At 37.9% G+C, this 21851-nt stretch overlaps 1 protein-coding gene across 28 annotated transcripts in view; it reads right to left on the bottom strand.

Annotated features, from left to right (window-relative positions):
• Window positions 1–21851, bottom strand: part of ESRRG (estrogen related receptor gamma) — a 408303-nt gene that overhangs the window by 128838 nt on the left and 257614 nt on the right. For 27 of the 28 annotated variants that reach the window (XM_087774087.1, XM_087774092.1, XM_087774107.1 and 24 more), the window contains one exon: window positions 1771–2186. In XM_087774087.1, the coding sequence (XP_087630213.1) occupies window positions 1771–2186 (416 nt within the window). Of the gene's footprint in view, window positions 1–1770; window positions 2187–20166; window positions 20286–21851 lie in introns of those variants that run through there. The other variant, XM_087774086.1, reaches the window with a different exon arrangement.

Below are 21851 nucleotides of genomic sequence, written 5' to 3'. Positions count from 1 at the left end.
ATCCCTGTCTTGTGCTTCCATGCCCAGAAACTTGCTGTCTGTGATGCGGTGTAAAATTGCAGGCTACCTATTACTGCCAGAAGTCAACATTTTAATCAGTTAACTTTTCTGTGGCATTTTTTCATGCTCAAAATACAACTAAAATAATCATGCATCAATTCAGTTCTGTAGGACAGCTATTACATAGCAATTAAGTATCATTTATAAAATGAGAGTTACTAGTTGAAGTTGGTGCTTAAAGCTTAGCAACCACAAAATACAAATTGTTTCAGTGGAAATATCTTTTGAGCTTTTCTGAAAATGTTTTTGAAGATCAAGTGAAATCACCTACCTCTTTTTTTACTTTTCCAACACAAAGACTTGAAATAAGCATACTGTTTCTGCATATGCACTCATTTTACGTATGAACCCAGGCCACTAAGAATCTTCACAGGTATCTTTGTTTATTGATTGCAAACATTGTAACACTCAGCTCCATTAGAACAACTGAAATCTACTGTTTCTTTTTAGTGGCTATATGGCCATCATAAAATGGGTACTTCATGCTGGAAGAAGGCCCAAATCCCCAAGTAGTAAAGTGGATGAGAGGAGAATAAAATGGCCTCAGCAACGGATAAATTAAAATAACATTCATTATTTTTCCTTATTAAGTTTACAATAAATACGGAAGTACCGTATTTAAGAAATCTCGACCAAATGTTTCAAATTTTGGGTTATGTGAAATTACAAACTGAAACTAACTTTATGCTCCTTATCATAACTCATTTTTAAAAAGAAAAGTATACCATCAGATTGCATTGTCTTTCCTGAGAATTCCAGGTGCTCAACATCTATGAAAACCAAGCAGATTTTATTGAGGAGCTTAAATTTGGACTTAGCAACCTAATTTTAGTCTCTGAAGTTTGAATTTAATTTAATGTGACACTATATTCCTGTACAGGCCAAGCTTGGCCTCATGTTCTTTAAATAAAGCACCTTCAATTTTACTTGAAAGGATGATATCTAAATCAAAGTAGAAGGTTATTTTGTCTCCATTGGTTCTGAAGCTAGAACAAGTGGTCATGCAAATTATCCTGTTCGTACTAATTTATGCCAAAATATGTGGCGTATTTGTAACAGGTATCAAGAGCAGATTAGTACAAAGTACTGGGCAGAGACCAAAAGCTGCCAACATACTCTCCTTAGAATGTGATCTCACAGATATTTGTTGAACCTGTTTAAGGCCACTGCATATCGTATGGGTGAAAGACCATTTATTAATACACTGATATGCACAAAGCACTACGCCATTGCATTTTGTTCCAATTTTAAATGCACTAGTGCTTTAACAAAAATAAACTGTATTTCTGTAACAATTTAAGTACGGTAGTGGTGTAACTAGGAGCAAAATGCAAGCATGATCCCTGTGTGCCAGCCACAAGGTATGTTCAAGAGGCATCCATGACAACCTTCAGAAAATAATCAGTTTTCTTCGCAACAATCATTTACGGGAATCCATGAGAAACTCATACAGAAAACAAATCTGAACGTGCACCGGATGGCTCCAGTGTTTTTCTGTTTTTCATAATCAAAATAAACATGGCAGTGGGCTTAACATGAAGACAGAACTCCCGAAGAAGCCCAAAGGGGTTTTTTCCATGAGTAACATCCGTAGGACCAAACACTATGAAGAATGAAAACGTACAGTCTGAGTCCTAACAGGATTTAGTCAAGGACTGTACTATTTTACTTTGAGCAAAAGAAAGAAAAGACGTTTAAAGAATAACCAACCTTGAATTGTCCTCTTGAAGAAAGCCTTGCAGGCCTCGCAGGAAGCCACTCCATAGTGGTACCCTGATGCAATGTCACCACACACCAAACACAGTCTTTTGGGCATCGAGTTCAGCATATATTCACACTTGGTCTGTGAATCTTCAGCGATGGTACTGGAGCAGTCATCATACCGTTTCCTGACCGGCCCGTTGCCCCCAAGACCTGTGGCCGAAGGGTAGAGGGGAGGTGAGTCCAGCCCGTTCTGATGTCCATTCATGGTGGAACTGTAGCTCCCGCTGGCGTCTGAGGAGCCACCAGGGCTGTGGTGGTTGATGCTGTCCGTCAGAGAGGCAGGGCTCGACGGTTCCGTCTTGATGTACGACGAACAGCTAGAATCAATGTGTCGATCTTTGCTTGACATTCTGCAGAGAAGCCTGTAGTGGGGAGAGAGAGAGAAAGAAGAATCTGTGTATTAAAGACAGTGCTCTTTAAGGCTGCTCTGGAAGGGTTAGGGACTGCACATCATTCATTCATTAGTCAATACCTCTTGTTCTACATGAAGGTAATCAGCATAAGGGCATGACAGAGCTTTGTCAAAGCTCCAGACAGGCAGTAAACAAAAACTTTAAAGAGACCAAATCTGTCTGTTGTCCCCTCCACCTGCCCTCTAGGCTACATATCAACTTCACATCAACTCTAAATTCTGAACTTGTCATCTAGCGGGTCAAAAAATTTAAAAAATCCTATTAGATGACTTGGCTATTAAATGTCTTCCTTTTTACATTGGTATTTTCTTTCTGTAAACTCCGTCATTATCAGGAACAAATATTTCCAAGTTTGATCACATAAATGTTCTGCTCTGTAATTAATATTTGTCAAGACACTTGAGTAAAACACATATCCATCATCTACTGATCTGATCCCAGAATTGAAGAGCAAGTTTCCCCCAGTCTTTTTTTTTTTCTTTATTAATATTGCTTTATTACAGATACAGCTATTTAGTAACAGAGTAGCACATCAGCTGGGAACTCTAACAAATAATTAAGGTTGGACTCCATTTTCACAAAATCTAAGTGAAATGATTCATCAGCTCTGGCTGCAATTACTTTCTAGCCATTATCCTCTATAGGATCTGACATTTTACATGTTCCATTCTTGCATTAAAAAAAATATATTAGAGGAAATTTTAGATAGAAGTTTTGTCTTTCAAAAGGTGAGATTCTGTCTTACTTCTCAGTTCTCACGTTTTCAGAATTAAGCATCTGAAATAAAACCATATAACATTTGATCTGACAAATTAGTGTTTTCTATGGGGCGGGGTGGGGGGGGAGAATCTTTGTCTATTCCATCCTCAAGTTTTTTATTATTTTTAAACATATTTTAGGAAGCACAAGGGACAAAAATAATCAAATAATAATTAGAAAGCTCAGAATCAGATGCTGTCTTTATTTTCTACAGATGTGATTATGAGACCACAGTAGCAAATGGCCTACCCAGCATTTTCCTGGCAGTACTCTCGGAAGCTGCCAAAGTACAGATGACAGTTATGAGCATTTCTCTCGAAACATTTTCGGCAGAAAAGCAACTACCCCATAAGGCCATCTACCTGGAGCTATAGATTTATGTTTTCAAAGCAAATGCATGAGTCCAGACAATTTGACTGACTTAACTTTCTAAAATCATTTTTGAGATATTGTCTTCACTTTTTCACCTTTTTGTGTTTAAAAACAAAAAAAAAAAAAAACAAAACAAAACAAATAAACAAACAAAAAAAACCATTTTCTACTTCAAGATGTGGAATCAAATTCACTAATTCACAAATCCAGAGAGTTGACTTCCTCTCCAATGAGGGTAATCGAGACCAAACCCTGACCCTTTATTAAAAATATCTGCTTAGGATGAGATTTACCCTAAAATCAGTGTCCATTAATCTTATTTAGGACCTCTCAATTGTTGTGATTTTTACTGTAAAATTCTATTGAAAACAAGCGACACGTAAATTTGGAGAAGAGCCAGATAGACGTGCAGAAATGTTACCCTCCAAACTTAAAATCAGTACTTATTTGGGGAGGGGAAAGGAGCAAGCTACCTGGTGTCAGCAAATAAACCAAGGAAATGGGAAGGTTAAAGCCGTGAAAATATCTTATTACATTGGACCACCTGCTTGTGTTGTCCTTTCCTCAAGAACTGGAGGGGGGGAAATCCCCTTGCCAGCCTGCAGGAGCGTGTGCCTTTTCTTCTGCATCTGCTGCCTTGTAGCCGTCACTGTTAATGAGTGCTGTAATTAATAGATAGCTCTCTCTTGTCTCTCTACTTGCACTCTGGGCTAAGCACTTTTCTCAAGTCAAGATTTGAAAGAAAGCGGGTCGGCACTGACTTACAGCAGCTCTGTGAATTCCTTTTAATTTAGAGCACTTACACCACCACTCCACTTATTACCTTATAATTACTGGACCGCTCTCACATACATTATGATCTTAGACTAGAGTTAGAAGTTATTAGGGTACTAAAACACGGTGTCTCTCTGTCTCTCTCTCCCTTTCTTTGACACTGAATTTTATACAGCTACGATTAAAAATATCAATTAACTTTCACATTCTACCAACTTATTTTTTACATTATTTTTCTATACACTAACACTAAGGTCCTTTTATTGACTAAACAGGTACTTGGTCTTCTTTTCATCTCCTTGCTGCTGAGAGTCCACATATCAAGTCTCAAAATACAGCAAGAGGAGTCACTGCCTACAGTCTGTCATAACCAGCTTGATGGCACATTCCTGCCTAAGACTCCTGCTGCCGATTTTTTTTTTCTAATTTGTGCAATAATGAGCTCGAATGTCACCCTTCCCTTCCCAGAAAAAACATTTGCAATTAATTAGTTGCCCACATGCATGTTGTCTTAGCCAGTGCAAAAGTGGATATCTCCCACTCCAAGCGGTCAGAACCAAAATACAATCTCAGCTCTACAAGCATTAAAATCTGATCACCAGTGTTGCTTAGGCTAAAGCCAGTCTGCTGATGCTTCTGATGTAGCAGTTTCTGGTACTAACCAAGCCGGAGCTGCTTTTGGCTACAGCTTAAACAGTACAGACTGGACTGGTGCATGCTGGCAAAGCACAAATGCAGTTAAAACATTAACCATTTCAAGGAAAAGCGAAAACAACAGTGCCTGCCTCTGAGAACAAGAACTTTCTCCCGAAAAAAGGTGAACCAGAGACAAGGCTGGGTACTAGCTGTGGGTGGGCAACAGACACCTACTGCCTTCACTCCTTCATTACTGTAGCACATCTGAACGAACATAGTTCAAGAGCCATCTTATACGGATGGCAGGTGGGACCACCATCAAATTATCATGCTGAACATTTGGAATAATGCCTAAGCTAGATCTTTGTAAAATCCCTCCCTCAGTTCCCTCCTAATTACTACTTAGCTCGTTACACTGAAGAATTCCTAGACACCATTGCATTATAGTCTAAAACTACGGTTGGAGCTTAATTCTCTCTTCCTCTCTGTGTCTGAAATTCTACAGCTCTATTATTCAAGCCTGAAATATTCACAACTATCTATAAATTCAATTGTCAGCCGGTGGGTTTTATTCTAGACCTCACTTCAATCTAAAATTAGAGGCACTAAAATTCACATTAACTCTAAGAGGAATGTAGTGAAAAAGACTTTATTTCAAAAGAACACCTTTTTGTCACAAAGAGCTATTTTCAAGATGATGGCTTTATCTGCATTCAAAGAGAATAAGCCCAATTCCACATTGTGCTGTTAATGCAAAATTTTTAGGTCACATTGGATTAATAAAAATCTAAATTTAGTTAAGGTTTATGAATAGAAATAACATGTGTCATATAAAAACGTACAGTATTTATTTTAAAGCCTTGGTGGGGTTGTTTTTTTTTCTTTACTAGATTTTAAGTCAAATAACTGGCAGCTCCATTTGTGATGGGCTCTTCTCAGGTAAGTTTTCTAACAACTAGTAGCTCTCGGGTAAATTTTCCTTTCAATAAATTTAAGGAAAGTAACTAATTGGTTCTAGAAGCATTTCCATGCCCATATACAAGAGAAACTATACAGGATGCTACAAGCCTTGAGTAACATGCAATATATGGCATGGCTCTTCACATCTCTACCAAATTTACTTCACAACTTCTTCGCTTAAGTAAGACCTGAAGCCAGTTGCTGCTGGCAGAAAGGTACAATGACAGAGCACTTCAATGAGCAGCTCCTGCTTTAAAATGGTCTTAAACAATAGCGAATAAATTGTAATGCTGTGTGCTTATGAAAGGTTGAATATATTAAGAATTTATTAATGCAATCACATTCATATTTCCATCTACCTGCCACATTACTAATGATATTGACAGTGCTGACACTGGCTAAATCAGTATCAATATACAAGTGCAAAAATTAACTGCATCTGATTACAGTATATAGCCTTAAAAAAGAAAGCCTTCCCATTCGAGGCACTGGAAGCTCTTTATATTCCATCCATACATGCAACTGGTTCAGAAAGTTACTTTTCCCTCATCTCCTTTATTACCAATACCTAAAGGAGGTCAAAACAACACGCCAATACTTCATAATCTGTGAACACATTCCATGCTCGCTTTTCAAGTAGGAAAAGCTCTGCTTACAGCATCATGTGCGACTTCAGAGCTGTGCTGGTGGTTTCAGTGACAGTAATAATTAGTCACAATAATTAGAGTGAGCACCTTTATTATAGCCCAACACAAAAGTCCACTTTTACCTGCACATGAAGCTTTTCTTTTCTTGAAGAGAGAATTACCCTATTTCCATAAATGTCAGAATAGGTTGTTAGCAGTTGACATTTTTAATGACAGCTACTACGTGGGAGCATCAGCAAGGCAGGTGTTATTATGCACACCTAGGTACTTTTTACGCTAACACTGTAATCCATCTGATTTTCCTCCAATACATTCCTCTAACTCACATGGATGCCAACCAAAAAGGTCTTCAACTTGTTATCCTCATACTTGAACTCTGAAAACCAACGCATGAAAGTAAGTCTTGGTCTAGGTGACGCAGTAAGTCTGTCGCAGAGTCAGGAACGGAAGCCAGCTCCTTGCTTTGACCATAAAGATCACATTTCCTCTCAAATACTGCGCTTACTTTCGGTATCATTTCACAGGCCTATACCAAAATCAGTAGACAAAAAACAGTGCAGCATGTTCCAGTGATATCCCACACTCTGCTTCTCTGAATGCAAGAGGGAAAAAATGTTTGTGTGGAAAGAAACGAAAATGTTGCTTCTTGCACTGATGCCCACACCACCTCAAGACTTTCACCGGGTCCTGTTAAAGAGCTGAGTAACAATTTCAGCCGAGCTGCTTTACATTGAGCATTTTTTTCTGCTTCAGCTAATTGCACTCTAGTAGAGTGGCAAAATGTGAATCACTTAGTAGGAAAATGGGCACCAGCTGCTATTGTCAGAGAATGGAGTTGCCGAAGAAAAGGAAAGTGACTGAATGAAGTGTCATGTCAGAAATCAACGGTGCAACGTGTGATTTGAGAAAACATGACTACTTTACAGAGACAGGGTGTCATTATGGCATCACAGTAATACGATGCTTTGACAACTGCTGGGTCTAACATATCATCATTGCATTAAAGGTGCACTGGCTTAGTTGAGGGAAGGAAAAGAAAGGATTTCTTCTTTTAATAAGAAATATCGTAAGGCCTGCTTGGTTAGCCTAGCAGATGAGATCATTCATTGCAAAGTACTGCTAATCTTGTCCCACGCATGCACAAACAAAACTGTTACTACGCATTAGGTCTTTACTCATGAGCATGCATGTATAACCATGTAGTAAAGAGTACCCTGTGCAAAACAGAATGGCTGTGGTGGTTTTTTTTTGTTTGAGTGTGGGTTTTTTTAAAACAAACATTGACTGTTTCATTGTTTCTTCTAATTTCTTCTTTCTTTTATGTTTTCTTGAAACCTTCACCACTTCACCTTGGTAAAGGAAAGCAAAGCAAGCCAATGACTTCTTCCAGAGCAGCTGTCATAGCCACCAGCAGCCGGAACAAAAGCAGCAATGCTTGAAGCCATCATGTTGTTACCAGCAGTGGCCTGAGTTAGCTGATGATTGCTGACAGAGGATCCAGCTTCCCCAACAGTTATTATTGCTCTGGATGCAATCTACCAAGCTCGGCTAAAGCACTTCCTACACACGAGGCAGTGGAAGACTACACAACTGCGTGGTCATTTTCAGTTTAACAAAACAAGCCGTTATCTGAGGCCCTTCACATCTGCACCTCATCTGAGAGGCTGCACTTAGTTTATATTCTGTGCTGCTTTTAAAAAGCAAAATTTTCAAGTGGCTTACTTGCAACTACTGCAGACCCTCCAAAATGAGGGGGAATTATTTTAACCTCCCCTCCCTCCCCTCTAGTATATAAATATTCATTATTGCTTCCCTTTCTAGTTCACATTGATTCCCTGTGCTTCCTGCTTGATAAACTTTGTTAACAAGAAGGAAATGATCCTGAGATACCCCAATGTGTTGCAAATTATCACTGTTGACAGCTTCTACATTTAAGGATTACATCTGATGCAACAATGCATACTACTGTCATTTATCTTTAGCTCATTTCCTTGGACCTGTTTCAACTGAGGGCGAGCATCTCTTGTTTATAGCTCTAAACACTGTAAGTGAGCAACTGGCAAATCAATAAAACTGTTAAATGCATAATAATACTGTGTAATTACTTACATGATGTTTTGCATAATTAACTGTCTGAGGTGTTCCTTGATATAATGGATACTCAGAGTATGGAATAACCTATAAGCCTATAAAACACACCCTGTTTATACGAACAGAAATTATGTTTAAAACTCTCATTCTAATAATCCAAATCGGGCTTTGGCACTATATGACAGAAAGCCTTCCTTTCCTGCCAAGTCTAAATCAATTCTTATGGCATTACTTCATAACTAACGTGATATTTCACTGATGATGACTATTATCCTGATTACTTGGAAGTAACGTAGTAATAGCAAAAATACACTTAGATTAAACAAACTACTGCTATTTAATCAATATTATTGAGACAAACTAAGTGTTTTAATAAGTCTGTATAGATGCACTAATGCTGGTTTAATTAAATGTATCCTTAGACATGCACATGCTCTGCAGCATACAGATCCTATGGTTTGGCAGACCGTAACATTACTCTTCTGAATTTAAAAGCTGAAGCACTTATAGCCAACAGAATTTAAATCTTTTCAGACTGCAAAATGATTATTCTTTACATCAGGTACTCTTCTGGGAATAAAACGTAAACAGGGAAGAATACTCAAAGACCTTACACCTTTAAGCCAAAACACCAGACATCTGAAGAGGTGCCAGCCCTCAGTAACACAGTTGTCCAATGCATCCAATATATGTCACTGCAACATACTTACAAAAACAAACAAACAAATCTCCAACTGAAAGGCAAAAAACAAAGCTGATAAAAAAAAAAAAATCACAAAACTGACCTTTATTTTTGCACGTGTATGCAAGAAATCGCCTATTAGGTGTGTTATGCACTACTACTAGCAGGCCGTTACCACAGAAAGTTTCCTGAAGAAAAGACTTGCATAATTCTACAGATTTAATATATTTCAAGTAGAAAAAGATACTTTTTTGGTATGCTCTCACAATTCTGTTTTCAAATACTTAAAAAAAAGGGGAAATACTGAAGAGAAGGCAACACAAGAAGTAGATGGCACTTTATATTAAAATCATTCTGGAATGCCTGACAGTTATGCATAAAAGAAATGTATCATTTTGTATTTTGTGTACATATTATGTTTCCGATACAACTTAAACCTCAGTAAATACTTCATATTCCTACTTAATTTTTAGGTTTTTCTTTTTCTCCTGTGTTTCTAACATTTTTCCATAGTTAAAACATGGCTGTTGTTTCAGTTACAACCATATCATTAGAAAGCTTTAGACTTACCTTCTCTCATTTACTGGCTTCTAGCCTAATGTTACATATTTGTTGTTGCTACAGTACTTAACATGCCTCAAACGAGTCAGCTTTTCAGTGCCTGGAGAGCTGCACAAACTCACACTAAGAGCCTTCCCCCATGCCCAAACAGTTTCAATTGAAAGGCTGTGATGCGACTACTAGAACGACGGCCAAGTTTCATCATATGAAAATCAGTATATTGATCAGGAAGAGTAAGATTTTACTGCTCTATTTTCAAACTGCAGCCTAGCACTTTTAATTCAAATCACATGTTGGAAGACAACAAATCTCCCGTTAAGAAATTAGGTGTTTTTCTGTGATGGAACATCATTTTACTTGCAGTTATACTCCAGTGGTATCAGGTGGAGCCCACCTGATGCCTCTAGCCCCCGGAGGACATGGTAAAGTGTCAAGGAGTCATCTCATTATTAATTGTGAGGATTCTTTTTATTACGAGAAATCAACTGAAATAGCAACAGAAAATAAAATGCTACATTCAGCTACTTCAAGGGAGAAAAATACAAAACTACAAAAATAAGTAAAGATTTATTCAAGAACATAACAGGCTTTCTAAAGAGGGATTATTTTGAAATGATTACAGCATCAAAAGCAGTTACTTGCACCAGTCAGAAAGCCAGTACCACAGATCAGAGAGACATAGCTGTCATTCATCACTTTCCAAAAGGAAAAAGACGACAAAAAAAATGCCTTCAGTCTCAAGAGAGAGTCAAAGTTTGCACCATCAGATTTTTCACAATTTCTATCGGTGATTTCCTTCCATTGCTGAAAGGCAGAGTGTAGGTGTGTGCACACCGTGTACCTGTCTCCCCACCCAGCTCCCTCACCTATTTTCTGCAGATTTATAACAGAAGAATTATAATTTGCCAGCCAAGCGCTGTTAAATTGGAGAAGCGATTAGAAAGAACATACCAGAAATAGTATCAGAGAGCGAGCGTCTTAAAAGACTCAGGACTAAAACTTATAAAGCAAGTGATCCTTCTCCCACCCCCTCACTCAGCTGTCTCCGGAGCGTGTCCTGCCCTCCCAGCCACACACCACCGGTTTTAAATCCCCCCTACACATACCCGCGCGCACAAGCAACCGAAAAGCTACTTGGTGAGTTGGAAAATGACGTTTTCCTGCAATCAGTGTTTAAGTGAATGTTTGTCCCAGTGTGTTACACCATGCTGTCAGCTAGCAGCAGGGAGTCGTTGAGTTGTTACTACATTTGATTTGACTGCCAGTAGGAAGCTTTATTTCTACCAACTGTTAGTCGCCAGCTCTAAGGATCTTCTCTTACTTTGAGAGGTTTGGGGTTTTGGGGGGTTTTTGGTTGGGTTTTTTTGTTTTGGTTTGGTTTCTTTTTAAGATATAGTCCATTATTTTTCTCTTTCACTCTGAGGACTTTTAGTGTATGGCAGAAGCATCTCCACGTCTCCATGCATCACAGAAGTCTCTTCACTTATACTTGCTGCCTTAAACACAAAAAAGTAATTGTATTAAGGCAACTATAAGTCAATCCTGACACACATCAGAAAACTGATTTTTGTATCTGGACCCCTGAGTGAAAGGTGCAAAGGTGAGCATTTACATAAGCAAACTGAGGCAGGGGAATTTTATTCTGTTGTTTTCCGAAAAGTCTGGGATTAGAGTCTGGAGGAATAGGTATGGAGAGATCACCTGGGTGGATCCACCTGGGTGGATCACCTTTTCCTTCCAAGGAGAGCGTTTGCTATCCACATCTTTATATGCTTCCCAGACAGAGTTTTTAGCAGGGCTTTCTGTTTGCTTGTTTATTATTCATCTATCCTGAAAGGTTTCTCTGTCAAACAAGAACCTATAACTTTAACAGTTGTTTACAATGCTTCCTCTTCCTACAGAATAATGATGATTTTGATAATTAGGATCTAATTATAATGGATCTGACAACAACTTCTAACAACGAAAAGCATCTTTAGAAAAATGGAAGCATATGTGTGAATAGTGCAGGGAGGTGGGGTGGGGGAGAAAAACACATTCCTATGAGACAGCCTGAGAACTCAGGCTGAATGGAAAAGTAATTAACACTAAAGAGCTAAAACTGTAATTAAAGAAAATTTCATTAAAGGGAGGCAGGTGATTCCACTTTCCTAAATATGACAAGGTGCTGTATAAAAATAAAATAGCAGCCGGTTTCAGTGAGTGGAGCAGGAAAGCCATGTCTTTAACCAGATCAAATTCTCGAAATTGGCTGTCAAGACGGAATTGTTGTGATTTATACCCGTCTATCAAGCGCATGAAAGAGAGAGACAGGAGAGGAAAAGAGGCAAGCTGCTGTCGCTTCCATTCGCAAAGCACCTTTAATTTCCACGGCACCATCTGTTACCAAATCTAATTCACATTCCCTCCTAATCTGGTTTAGTTCTGTAATACTAATTCTTCCACTACTCTTACGAACATCACTCCCAAGAAACAGCTTTGGTTCTGGGTTGGTAAAAAATTGAATATTATACAGTTAAGGTTCTGGTGACTTAAGTGAAGCATGCTGCCCATTAAAATGCACTCCTGGTAAAAGGATTTGTTTCCAGTCAGTGCAGAGATACAGAATTGCTCACGTTTGAAAAAAGTGATGGGGGGAGGAGAGGAGAGGAAAAGAAGGGGGAAGAAAAGGAGAAAAAAAAAAAAATCACAGCTGATAATAGGAAAGTAGGCTGTGGACATGAAAGCAGAGGTTGTCATAAAGTACAATTGTTGTCAAGTTTAGTCACTTTCAGTACTGGCTGTAAAATCACTTTGTCACGGTCTCATATCGAAAGCTTGAAACTGTATTTTTGCTAAGGAAACGAAAAGGAGTGAAATGCAAGATTCCATAAGGGAGGAAATATTTCTTACAAATTATGACATGCAAATGTCCATAAGAAACCAAAAAGGTAGGGATGAAAATTGGAAGTGGTTTAAAACAGTCCCCTGAGTGCCAGCATTTCACCAAGTGCCACGGTCTTACTTTAGCTGTGTGATGATGACAAAAACCCCAATCACTTTTGTGGGACTTGGAAACAAAGTGAAGGACCAGGCCTTCCCTGCGGCTAAGCATTTTCAGACAGGCAATCCCTCATCTACTCGGTTTAGGGGTGACTCAGCTTTCTGCTTGGTTCCCACACAGAGCTCCTTGACCAAGTCCTCTTGAAATCAACATAAAAAGAAAAAAAAAGGACCTAGACAAATATTACTACTAATAATAGTATGGTACTATATATTAATAATGCTCATCTTTTATTTATTGATTTTAACACAGATCTTAAACTGCCTTTCCAGGGAGTACCATTGTACTATTATCTCCCTGTTACAGATGGGCAAAACAAGAGACAGAAAGGTGAAGAGCTGCCTAACGCTGCTCAGCAGGCCAATGACATGGCATGGAACAGAACCAAGGTTCTGGCGAATCCCAATCCAGTATATATATGGCATTACTACTTAACTTTTTTTTTCCACGGCTTTGATGAAAACATGCCTTGGAAGTCGAACATTTATTTCTAACAAGGGAACTTGCCTTGAACTTCCAGAAATGAGATCTTTGTTATTTTTAAATATATAGTTTTTTCTAAATGGGAAACTTATTTTAAGGCTAAATTAAATCTCTTCTTATTCCTACATTAAAATGGTTGTTTTCCTGTTAAAGTAATCCCAATTTCTTTGTGTGTAGCCCTCTCAAAAATAAAGCCTATGGCAAGAACAGCTTTAGCCAGCACACAGGGTAATGTGTGAGCCATGTGTAGCTGTGAATAGCCCAAGGTTTTTATGTATTTTTTTTTTAAGGATTTAAAATAGAAGAGGCAGACAATACCAGGAAAAAAATACTTTGATAGAACAGTAATATTCTACAAAATGCAAATAGGAGTGCTAGTTTTCATTATATGAAAGAGTAATACATAAACAAATCCCTGGCAAAAGAAAAGATTACAAATTTGTAACTGCTGTGAAACATCCATGAACGGAGATGTCACTTCTAAAGATGAACACAAATTCTGAAGAAGTCTCCTCCTCCAGTATCACTACTTGATTCACAAATTGCTTAAATCATCCAGGTAATTTTATAAACAGTGTTGGGTTTATTATTTTAATGGGGAGAGTAGGTAAAAAGACAAAATCAAATTTGTTGCAAATACAACACATCTGCCATTCATTGTGGGTCAAAACCTTGGGTACAGGGGAACAGACACAGCAACTCTGAAGCTCCACCAATTTTTATTAGCTAACGGTGTTATTCCCCAACCCAGCCTGTGATTTCAGAGGGTCTAAGGTCCTGATACTCTAATATGCAAGATGCAAGTAGATTACCATAACCTACTGCACCCAAGCAAAACCACACTGACATCGAATGACTCAAGAGGGCATAGCAGTCTATTTTTTTTGGGGGGGGGGGGGGGCGGGGGGTGGTGGTGGCGGCAGTGTTGGTTGGTTTGGGTTTTGGGTTTGTTTGTTTATTTTTACACTAAAGCATTTGAGTGATATGAGCCCTGGCTGTTAATGCACAACATTTCTATTTCTACACTAAAAAGTCCCTTAACATTTGTAAAGGAAAACTGTAAGAAAAAAGAACCTCTTCCTTTGAATCCTTACTTTTTGTTTGTTTATCTAGCTGGATTCTGGAAGCACTGGAAGTTAAAATTAGGCAAAACAAATAGTTGAGTATGTTACTTAGGTGTGGTACTGATGACCAAATTCATCACATGCTGAGATAAATCAGAGAATTTATAGAAGCAAAACTTATGCAGCCAAAGTCTTTTCTAGTCTGTCTTGGATTTTAATGTGTGATTACAGATTTTTACAAATAAATAAATAAACCTTTGGCTTTTCACAGTTCCTTGTTCTTCACATATTACTACGTGTAATTCAAACCTATTTATGCCACTGGGTTTACATGTCAGACATCTGCCTCTGGATATAAGCAGCAAAGGTCAGGAAGTAATGGCTTTCACTTTTAAAATGTTTGCATGACTCCAGCAAGTCTGCAGGATGAGCTTTTCAGAAAGTCCTGATACGGTTTCTACTGGTTTTTATCTTTTGCCTTCTATTTTAGTGGGAGTCACAGGGAGAAAAAAAAGAAAATTCAACACATTCCAGAAAAATTGTCTAAACTAACAAATGTGTACCAGCGCAATTATTACATTCAGAACAGGGATGTTGCTACTTGCAATTATAAAGCAATTGTATCAATATGCTGCAATTATTACACGCTGAACCTGTGGTCATCTCTTCTGTAAGAAGTCAGTGAGAGACTTGTCCAAGAAAAGCTTTACATGAACAGATCAGCATTAATTACTCCATACTGCACACTGCAAATTTCAGCTGTATTTTAATGACAGGCTTGCTTCAATTATTTCAACAGTATAAAGTCCCGACCAAATATTAATTTCTTGCAGATCTAAAAGTTCTGCTTAAGTCAACTGTCCTTGAGTAAGCAATGAAAGAAAGACTGGCCTGAACAGAGCACTGCATTCCACCATTAAACTAAATTAACACGCACATTTGATCCTGAGAAGTTTTGTGCCTTCCTAGTTTCAGCACAAGTTCAGGCTGCTCAGCAAATGAGTATCAGCCCTGATCAGTTAATGGGAGTGCATTAAATGATAATTTTACCAGATTGGGCTTTACATTTTGTATCATTATAGGACTAAGGTCTGGAATAAAAATCCACCTGCATTTCACTAAGCATCTGCCTAGAATATACACCAAATCTGCTCCACTTCTTCACTGGTTCTTTACACAGTAGAGGGTGTGACAGCAACTGAGTCTTTCTATTACCGTCGCTTCACAGAATGAATAGCCTGGAGTTCTAAAAAATAAATTATGAGCAACCAAGATAACACCAATATACTCAAAACTTTAACTGCCCATAGTTGGAAGCTTAATAAACTGAGGGTGTTTGTGGAGATCAGCACGAGCACCTAAAGGAGGCCACTCTCATCTACCTCTGGATGGCTGCATCAAACATACTGTCAAATCCAAAACGGGACATCAACTGAGACATCCGTCACAGGACAACAAATAACGATAGCCAAATGATGATGTGGGATTGGCTGACTGTACATTATACAGGCATGGTTATCCTACAGGTTGTATTAAATATGAGAGCCTAAGATTTATGTTATGGGTGATAAGGCCAAGAATGCTGTAAAAGTGAAAAAATATGGCAACAGTATGCAGTACATCACTACTAGGATAATTATTTATATAAAAAGTTCCCATTCTTAGACTTCCAACATGCAGGGATAAAATTCATATATTCAAAGAAGACATAATAATAACCTGTCAGCTTGTGGTGATGGATATGTTTTTAATCCAAATGACCAAAGTCTCCAGTCTACCTGTCATAAAGGGACACGAAAAATTGAATTTTCCTTTCATAATTCTTTAAGTTGAAAGGGAAAAACACAGAAGCATGATAAGTGGCTCATTCCAGTGGACAGATGGACAGGCAGTAGTGAAATGTATGAATAAAAGGCACTGTTCCTTCACTAATGCTATTTTCACTTGTAACACACTGCAACTCAGAGACAAGTAAGGTATTCCTTCATTTGACTTTTCAAGCATACCCCTACATAATCTAAGTTATACTCCATACAATAAGAGATTGCTATAAAGACTAAAGAAGTGTATTACACTATTTAGCTGTCATTTGAAAGCAATCCTGCACAAACTAGTACAAAAGCACTACTTCACGTGCATCTCACTGACTTGAGGTACTTGCCCACAAAGGTCTCCTATTCTTGAATTCTCTGCTACTGGGAAGGAGTATCTGACCTGTGTATTTTAATTTCTAAAAATTCACACCATCAAGGAACCCTGGAAGAAATTTAATAAATCTATCAGTCCGTTCTGATGCAGAAGGAAAACTACACAGCCCATTCCTGTCCCTTCCACCCATCACACATACAAACCCACACCACATTTGCCACAAATCTTCCCCAGCCTGCATTCTTCCAGGGGTAAAAATGACAAAGAAATTTAACTAAGTTAATTTTAAGTGCTGAAAATGTAGGCAGACTGCTCAGTTATTTCATTTTAAAAGATCTTCATTTTCCCATCTGTGTTATGGCAATTTTATTACACATTCGGCAAATTTACAGTAACAAGATGTTCCCCTGACAAATTAATCACTTTCCAAGCATTTTATCATATAAATAAAATATCACCTCAAGAGAGAAAATCAGCTCAATCAGTTGATTTAACCCATCTTTCGGGGAACTCGTCTGAAACAGATTGAGTGCATTTTTTCTGAAGAGGGACTGTGCACACATCCTCCTGGACTCCCAGCTCGTATGGCGAGGTTTTTCCAAAAGAAAATGTTTAGGACTAGCTGATAGCATGCAAGATTCTTACTGTAGGAACTACACTGCTGCAATGACAGACCTCTATCAGAAACAAACACGGACTCAATTAGAAGTTGGTATGGCCTTTAACTGAAGAACTACATCACCCCTTAGATCACGGATAACTATTTCTGCAACATTTCTCTGGTGTTTTGCAACAATCACAATTTAAGAGTAAAATATATATTGTTTTTAATAATCTGCTCTAATGTTTTAAGAATCTCAGAATAAAATAACACAGGTAAAACTCCAACCAGTTTTGCAGCTGATGAAACTTAGGGGGTTTTGCTTGACTTTTTAAAATTTCCCCAGTGCTCTCTACTCATTTTGGAAATTAAATTTTGTTTTTACAAAAAATAAGAGCCTGGCAACATTAGCAATGTAATATATGAGCAGTAGAGAAGCGGGTTCAATTTAAGGTTTCCCAAACTAATCCTTAAAACAACTCAATGCCTTTCTGAAGAGAATCTGTCACTGAAGCAATTTAACCTCCCTGCCATTTAACCTTTCTCCCTCTGCCCTGCTCCCCCCATTCTCTTTTCCATTTGGGGACTGCCAACAAGTATAAACAAGAACAAGAACGACTATCTCTGTTTAAGTTACTATAATCTGAAGTTGCTAAAGCAAAAAAATTTTAGCTAGATTTGTTATTTTTTACCTGGAGTTAGTAGTATCAATATAGGCTTTTTATATTTATTCCAACAGTCTAAAGAAATATGATAGTAAATCACCCTTTTGCCAGAAGAACCACCCCACCAGACAACACAGATACATAATTCTTGCAACATGACTACACTCTTCAATGAGATATTTACAATATTCTCAGCAACAAAGTTGTGGGTGCCAAGGAAAAGCGAATTCACGCATCCAGACAGCTTTTTCATCCCCTTTACTCCCTCAGCAAAATATGAACTTTACCTCCCCAAATACTAACACATGAAAAACACATATAACAACACAATTCACTAACCTACAAGCAGGAAAACAGCGTGCTTTATGGAACACTATCAAATAGCAACATAAATGCTGGTATTTGCTACTTAGCCCATATAATTAATAATGCTGTAAATAGCTACGTTAATACTACAAGGCATCAGTATTAAAAGCTGCAGGCTCTGCACAACCTTGAATGGCTTAAGTGTTATCAGTAAAGAATGTTTAGATAAACAACTATGAATTTACATACAAATACAAAATTCCATATCCTACATGTATCTTTTACCTGCTAAAACATTGCTGGTTTAGGTACTTAAAAAAAAAAGAAAAAAAAAAGGCTCTCAGAGGTCCTGAAACACAGCAAAGAACTCTGACCATAGGTCAGAGCAACTTCAGATCTTTAAATGGATGCTAAAAACTTAAAACAAAAAACAAACAAACAAAAAAAACCAAACACCAAACCACCAAAACACATGACAATTAATTATAGTATTATTTAATCTTATTCTTTCTTATATTGGGAACATCTAAATATTTGCTGTGCGAGATGCAAGTGAACCAGGCCAACTGGAAAGGATTTATTATCCATTGACCCCTTCCTCCAAGTACTTAGCCAGGAAATTCATTACCTGTATCAAGTGACTTACGCATGCAAGCTTCGCAGGATCAAGTCCCAAAAATTCGCATTTCATTTAAGGTGCAGCTTCTTCAGCTTTTGCTAGAAAAAAGGGCATTCTAAACATGAAGTATGTGCCATGGGATGTTTGCTTCTTTCCTTGAAGTGTAAACAATGGAAATAAGTATTTTTCCTGTTCTAGTTACTGTATATTTTTACGAGACTTGGAGCAGCTGGAACCTTAAGTCAATGGAAGATACTCTGTTCTCAACCAGTACACACAAATCAACCATTTTGATCTAAACATAACTGAAAGCAGCACTTTCCTTGAGCAGGAAGTGTAAAGTTCAAACACTGTGATGAGAAAAAGTACAGGGAGAAGATACTACCTTCTCCTCACTCAAATCTTTAAAACTGAGCAAAATTCAGTGAGTTTGAGTGACATCAGAGTACAATTTTGAATCCAGCATCCTGCTAGATACTGAAGACCCATGTGCCAGTGCAGCCACTGTGGAAGCAGACGAATTTGATTCCACGCAGTGAACACACAGTTGCTTTCAAGATTCAGCTCACCTGGTTACAGGATCTGGCCAGCAGTTTATAAAAACCTAATCAATGTTCAAACCAAAGCATAGTAATACATAGCCATTCACAAAATGAAGGGCAAATCTTGCAGATCTCATGCAGGGCAGAAAGCTCCAGGATGAGAAGCAACCTCCGAGAACGTTGGGTGTTCCTTATTTAACCCAGATTCCTACTAACACCCATTTATTCTGACAATATCTAGTAATTGAGGCACAGCATCTTCATTTGATACATCTTTCACAGCCTGCTGATGGCCTACAAAAAATTCTGCACGTGGCATTTAGATGCTTTGGCCTAAATGTCCGAGATGCATTGAATTCCTTTAGTTGGCCTTTCAATTAAAAAATTAAACTCTTCTTTTGAAAGTCATGTCCTTGCAGTTCTGAAATAGCCACTAATCCTTTTATACACCATAAAATATTTTCATCATTTTTTTTCCCCTGCAATTGTTTCCTGATTCACCACAGAACATATACTGTACTCCTAAAATCATTTAACGGTGGAGTGAACCTACAGGGAGAATGAGAACTCAAAGACCTGGAAAGTTAAGAACATAGAGTTTAAGTTACTTTCAAAGGTTACATTAATCTTTGTTTAACAGGGGGAATCACGTAACTTTGGGGATCACATTTTAGATGGAAGATGTATATTTATACTGACTCAGATACTTTAAAATAGTCTCCAGGATGTCAATTTTTGCAAACAAAACTTCTTCAATCTGAGGAAGATACAGGACACAGAACCTTTTAATTTGAAAGGTGACAAAGTGGATTATTGGTTAGTTACACGTGCCAGTAGGGTGATCCATTACCATGGACATTCTACTGCAAGTACACGATGTCGCCTTAATAGTAGCTAGAGCCTTATTGGCTTAAAAAAAAAACGTAAAAAGGGTTTTGCATGGGAATTGAACATAATAGGTTTGACATGGACTAACCTTAAAGAATCCAATCCACTCAAATCCCTTTGAAGGCTGCAGCTGAATTTCATGCAAATCCTAGAGAAGTAGCCAGGCTGTTGGGATTTCAAGATGCTGTGTCCCTTTCTTCTGCAGATCTAAAACCAGGCAAGACAATGACACAAAACCCTCCCACAATTTCAAGGATTCCTCTTAAGATGATCCTGGTTTTATTCTTTGGCCCAGTAAAGTTTGACATTTAAAATTAGAAAACAAGAAGAATCTTACATCAGGAAACACATCCAAATATGAAGCCAATCTTTTATTTTTTAAACACAGCATCAGACTAATGTTTCCTGCATTAAAAAAAAAAAAATCTGACACGACACCACTATTATTAAAATGTCTGGAATAGAATGATTCAGATTAACTTCCTATGCTCAAATCTAGCACTAACAATTTTTATCTTTTTTAAAAATAATTCAATTTTAGCAATAAATAATCCACTATGGCCTAACCCTTCTGGTGGTCACTTTGACATTCGACCAAGCAACTACAAAATAAACTTACTCAGTTTTTCAAGACTACTGTAACAATATGAAATTCTGTTTGCTCGCCCCCATTAAAAATATCTATAAAGATTTAAGTGTCCTGTGTACATTTATGTAGGCACAAAAGCATATATATTTTTGTCTGTATAACAATATATACACTGACAGCTGGAAAATTATTTGTTTGATGGCTGGATTTAATCTTCACCTGATAAAGATGAGAGGAAAAGGAAAAGCATTTGTCAACTGCTTTTCCTCTTAGAATAAAGTACAGATGACTACAAATGCAACTAACTATATAACCAAATCAAAACCACACAGTATGTATAAAGCACCGACTATGCAAAGTAGTTATAAATTCTTGGTTAACAAAGGGCACAGAAAGCCCTTAAAGGAAATATTTTATTTCTGCTAAATTAATACCTAAAAGCATTACATTTCATCAGTTTCACTTAGGTTTAAAGTCCCCAAAGATTCTCCTCCTGAAACTGGCTATATTTTATGTGCAAACCAGGCTGAGAGCTATCTAAATCTAGATAAAACTCATTGGCTTGTAATCTTCACAATGATCTATACATCTAAATCTATATGCAAATCAAATGCTCTCATGCATTAACACATTCCAAAGCATCTAGGAGTAAGAGAGTGCTTTCTCCCTCTCACAACCCCCCTCCTTTGCTCCTCTCCCCCTCTCTTTATTTACACTAGCTACCTAAATAATTCACACTGCCTTCTTTTCAGCCTGAATGTTCTTCTGTTGAAGCCCGCAATGAGCTATTGCAGTAACCAGATGGACACATGAATGCAGCAGGTGGGACAGATGGCAGACCGCCCTGTCTGACGCTGGCTGCCTCAGCTTGGACTGCCGTTTCCTTCCAGGTACATTATCATCAGTGTAGCAGAAAGCAGTACGCAGAGGGAAAAAACCCTTTACGTACAATACTATATGAATTAGTTAAATAAATGACCCGATGCTTATTTGCTTTTTAAACTAAAATGCAATTTACTTAGAGTGTGTAAGAAGCATTTCCCCTCTTCCCTTACAGAAGTCCATCTCTATTCTCCAGCAAGCCCCCTGAGTGGTGCACATAAAACAAAATATGCCTGAAAGCTGATAAAGATCTTAAACTCATGACTTCCCAAAAAATGTTGATTCAGCGTCAGTTTCCAAAT

The sequence above is a fragment of the Nipponia nippon genome, unplaced genomic scaffold (genome assembly GCF_047370975.1).
Source record: "Nipponia nippon isolate SJK-2023a ecotype South Korea unplaced genomic scaffold, ASM4737097v1 scaffold_4, whole genome shotgun sequence".
NCBI classification, from domain to species: Eukaryota; Metazoa; Chordata; class Aves; order Pelecaniformes; family Threskiornithidae; genus Nipponia; species Nipponia nippon.
This window is presented reverse-complemented; position numbering and strand designations above follow the sequence as displayed.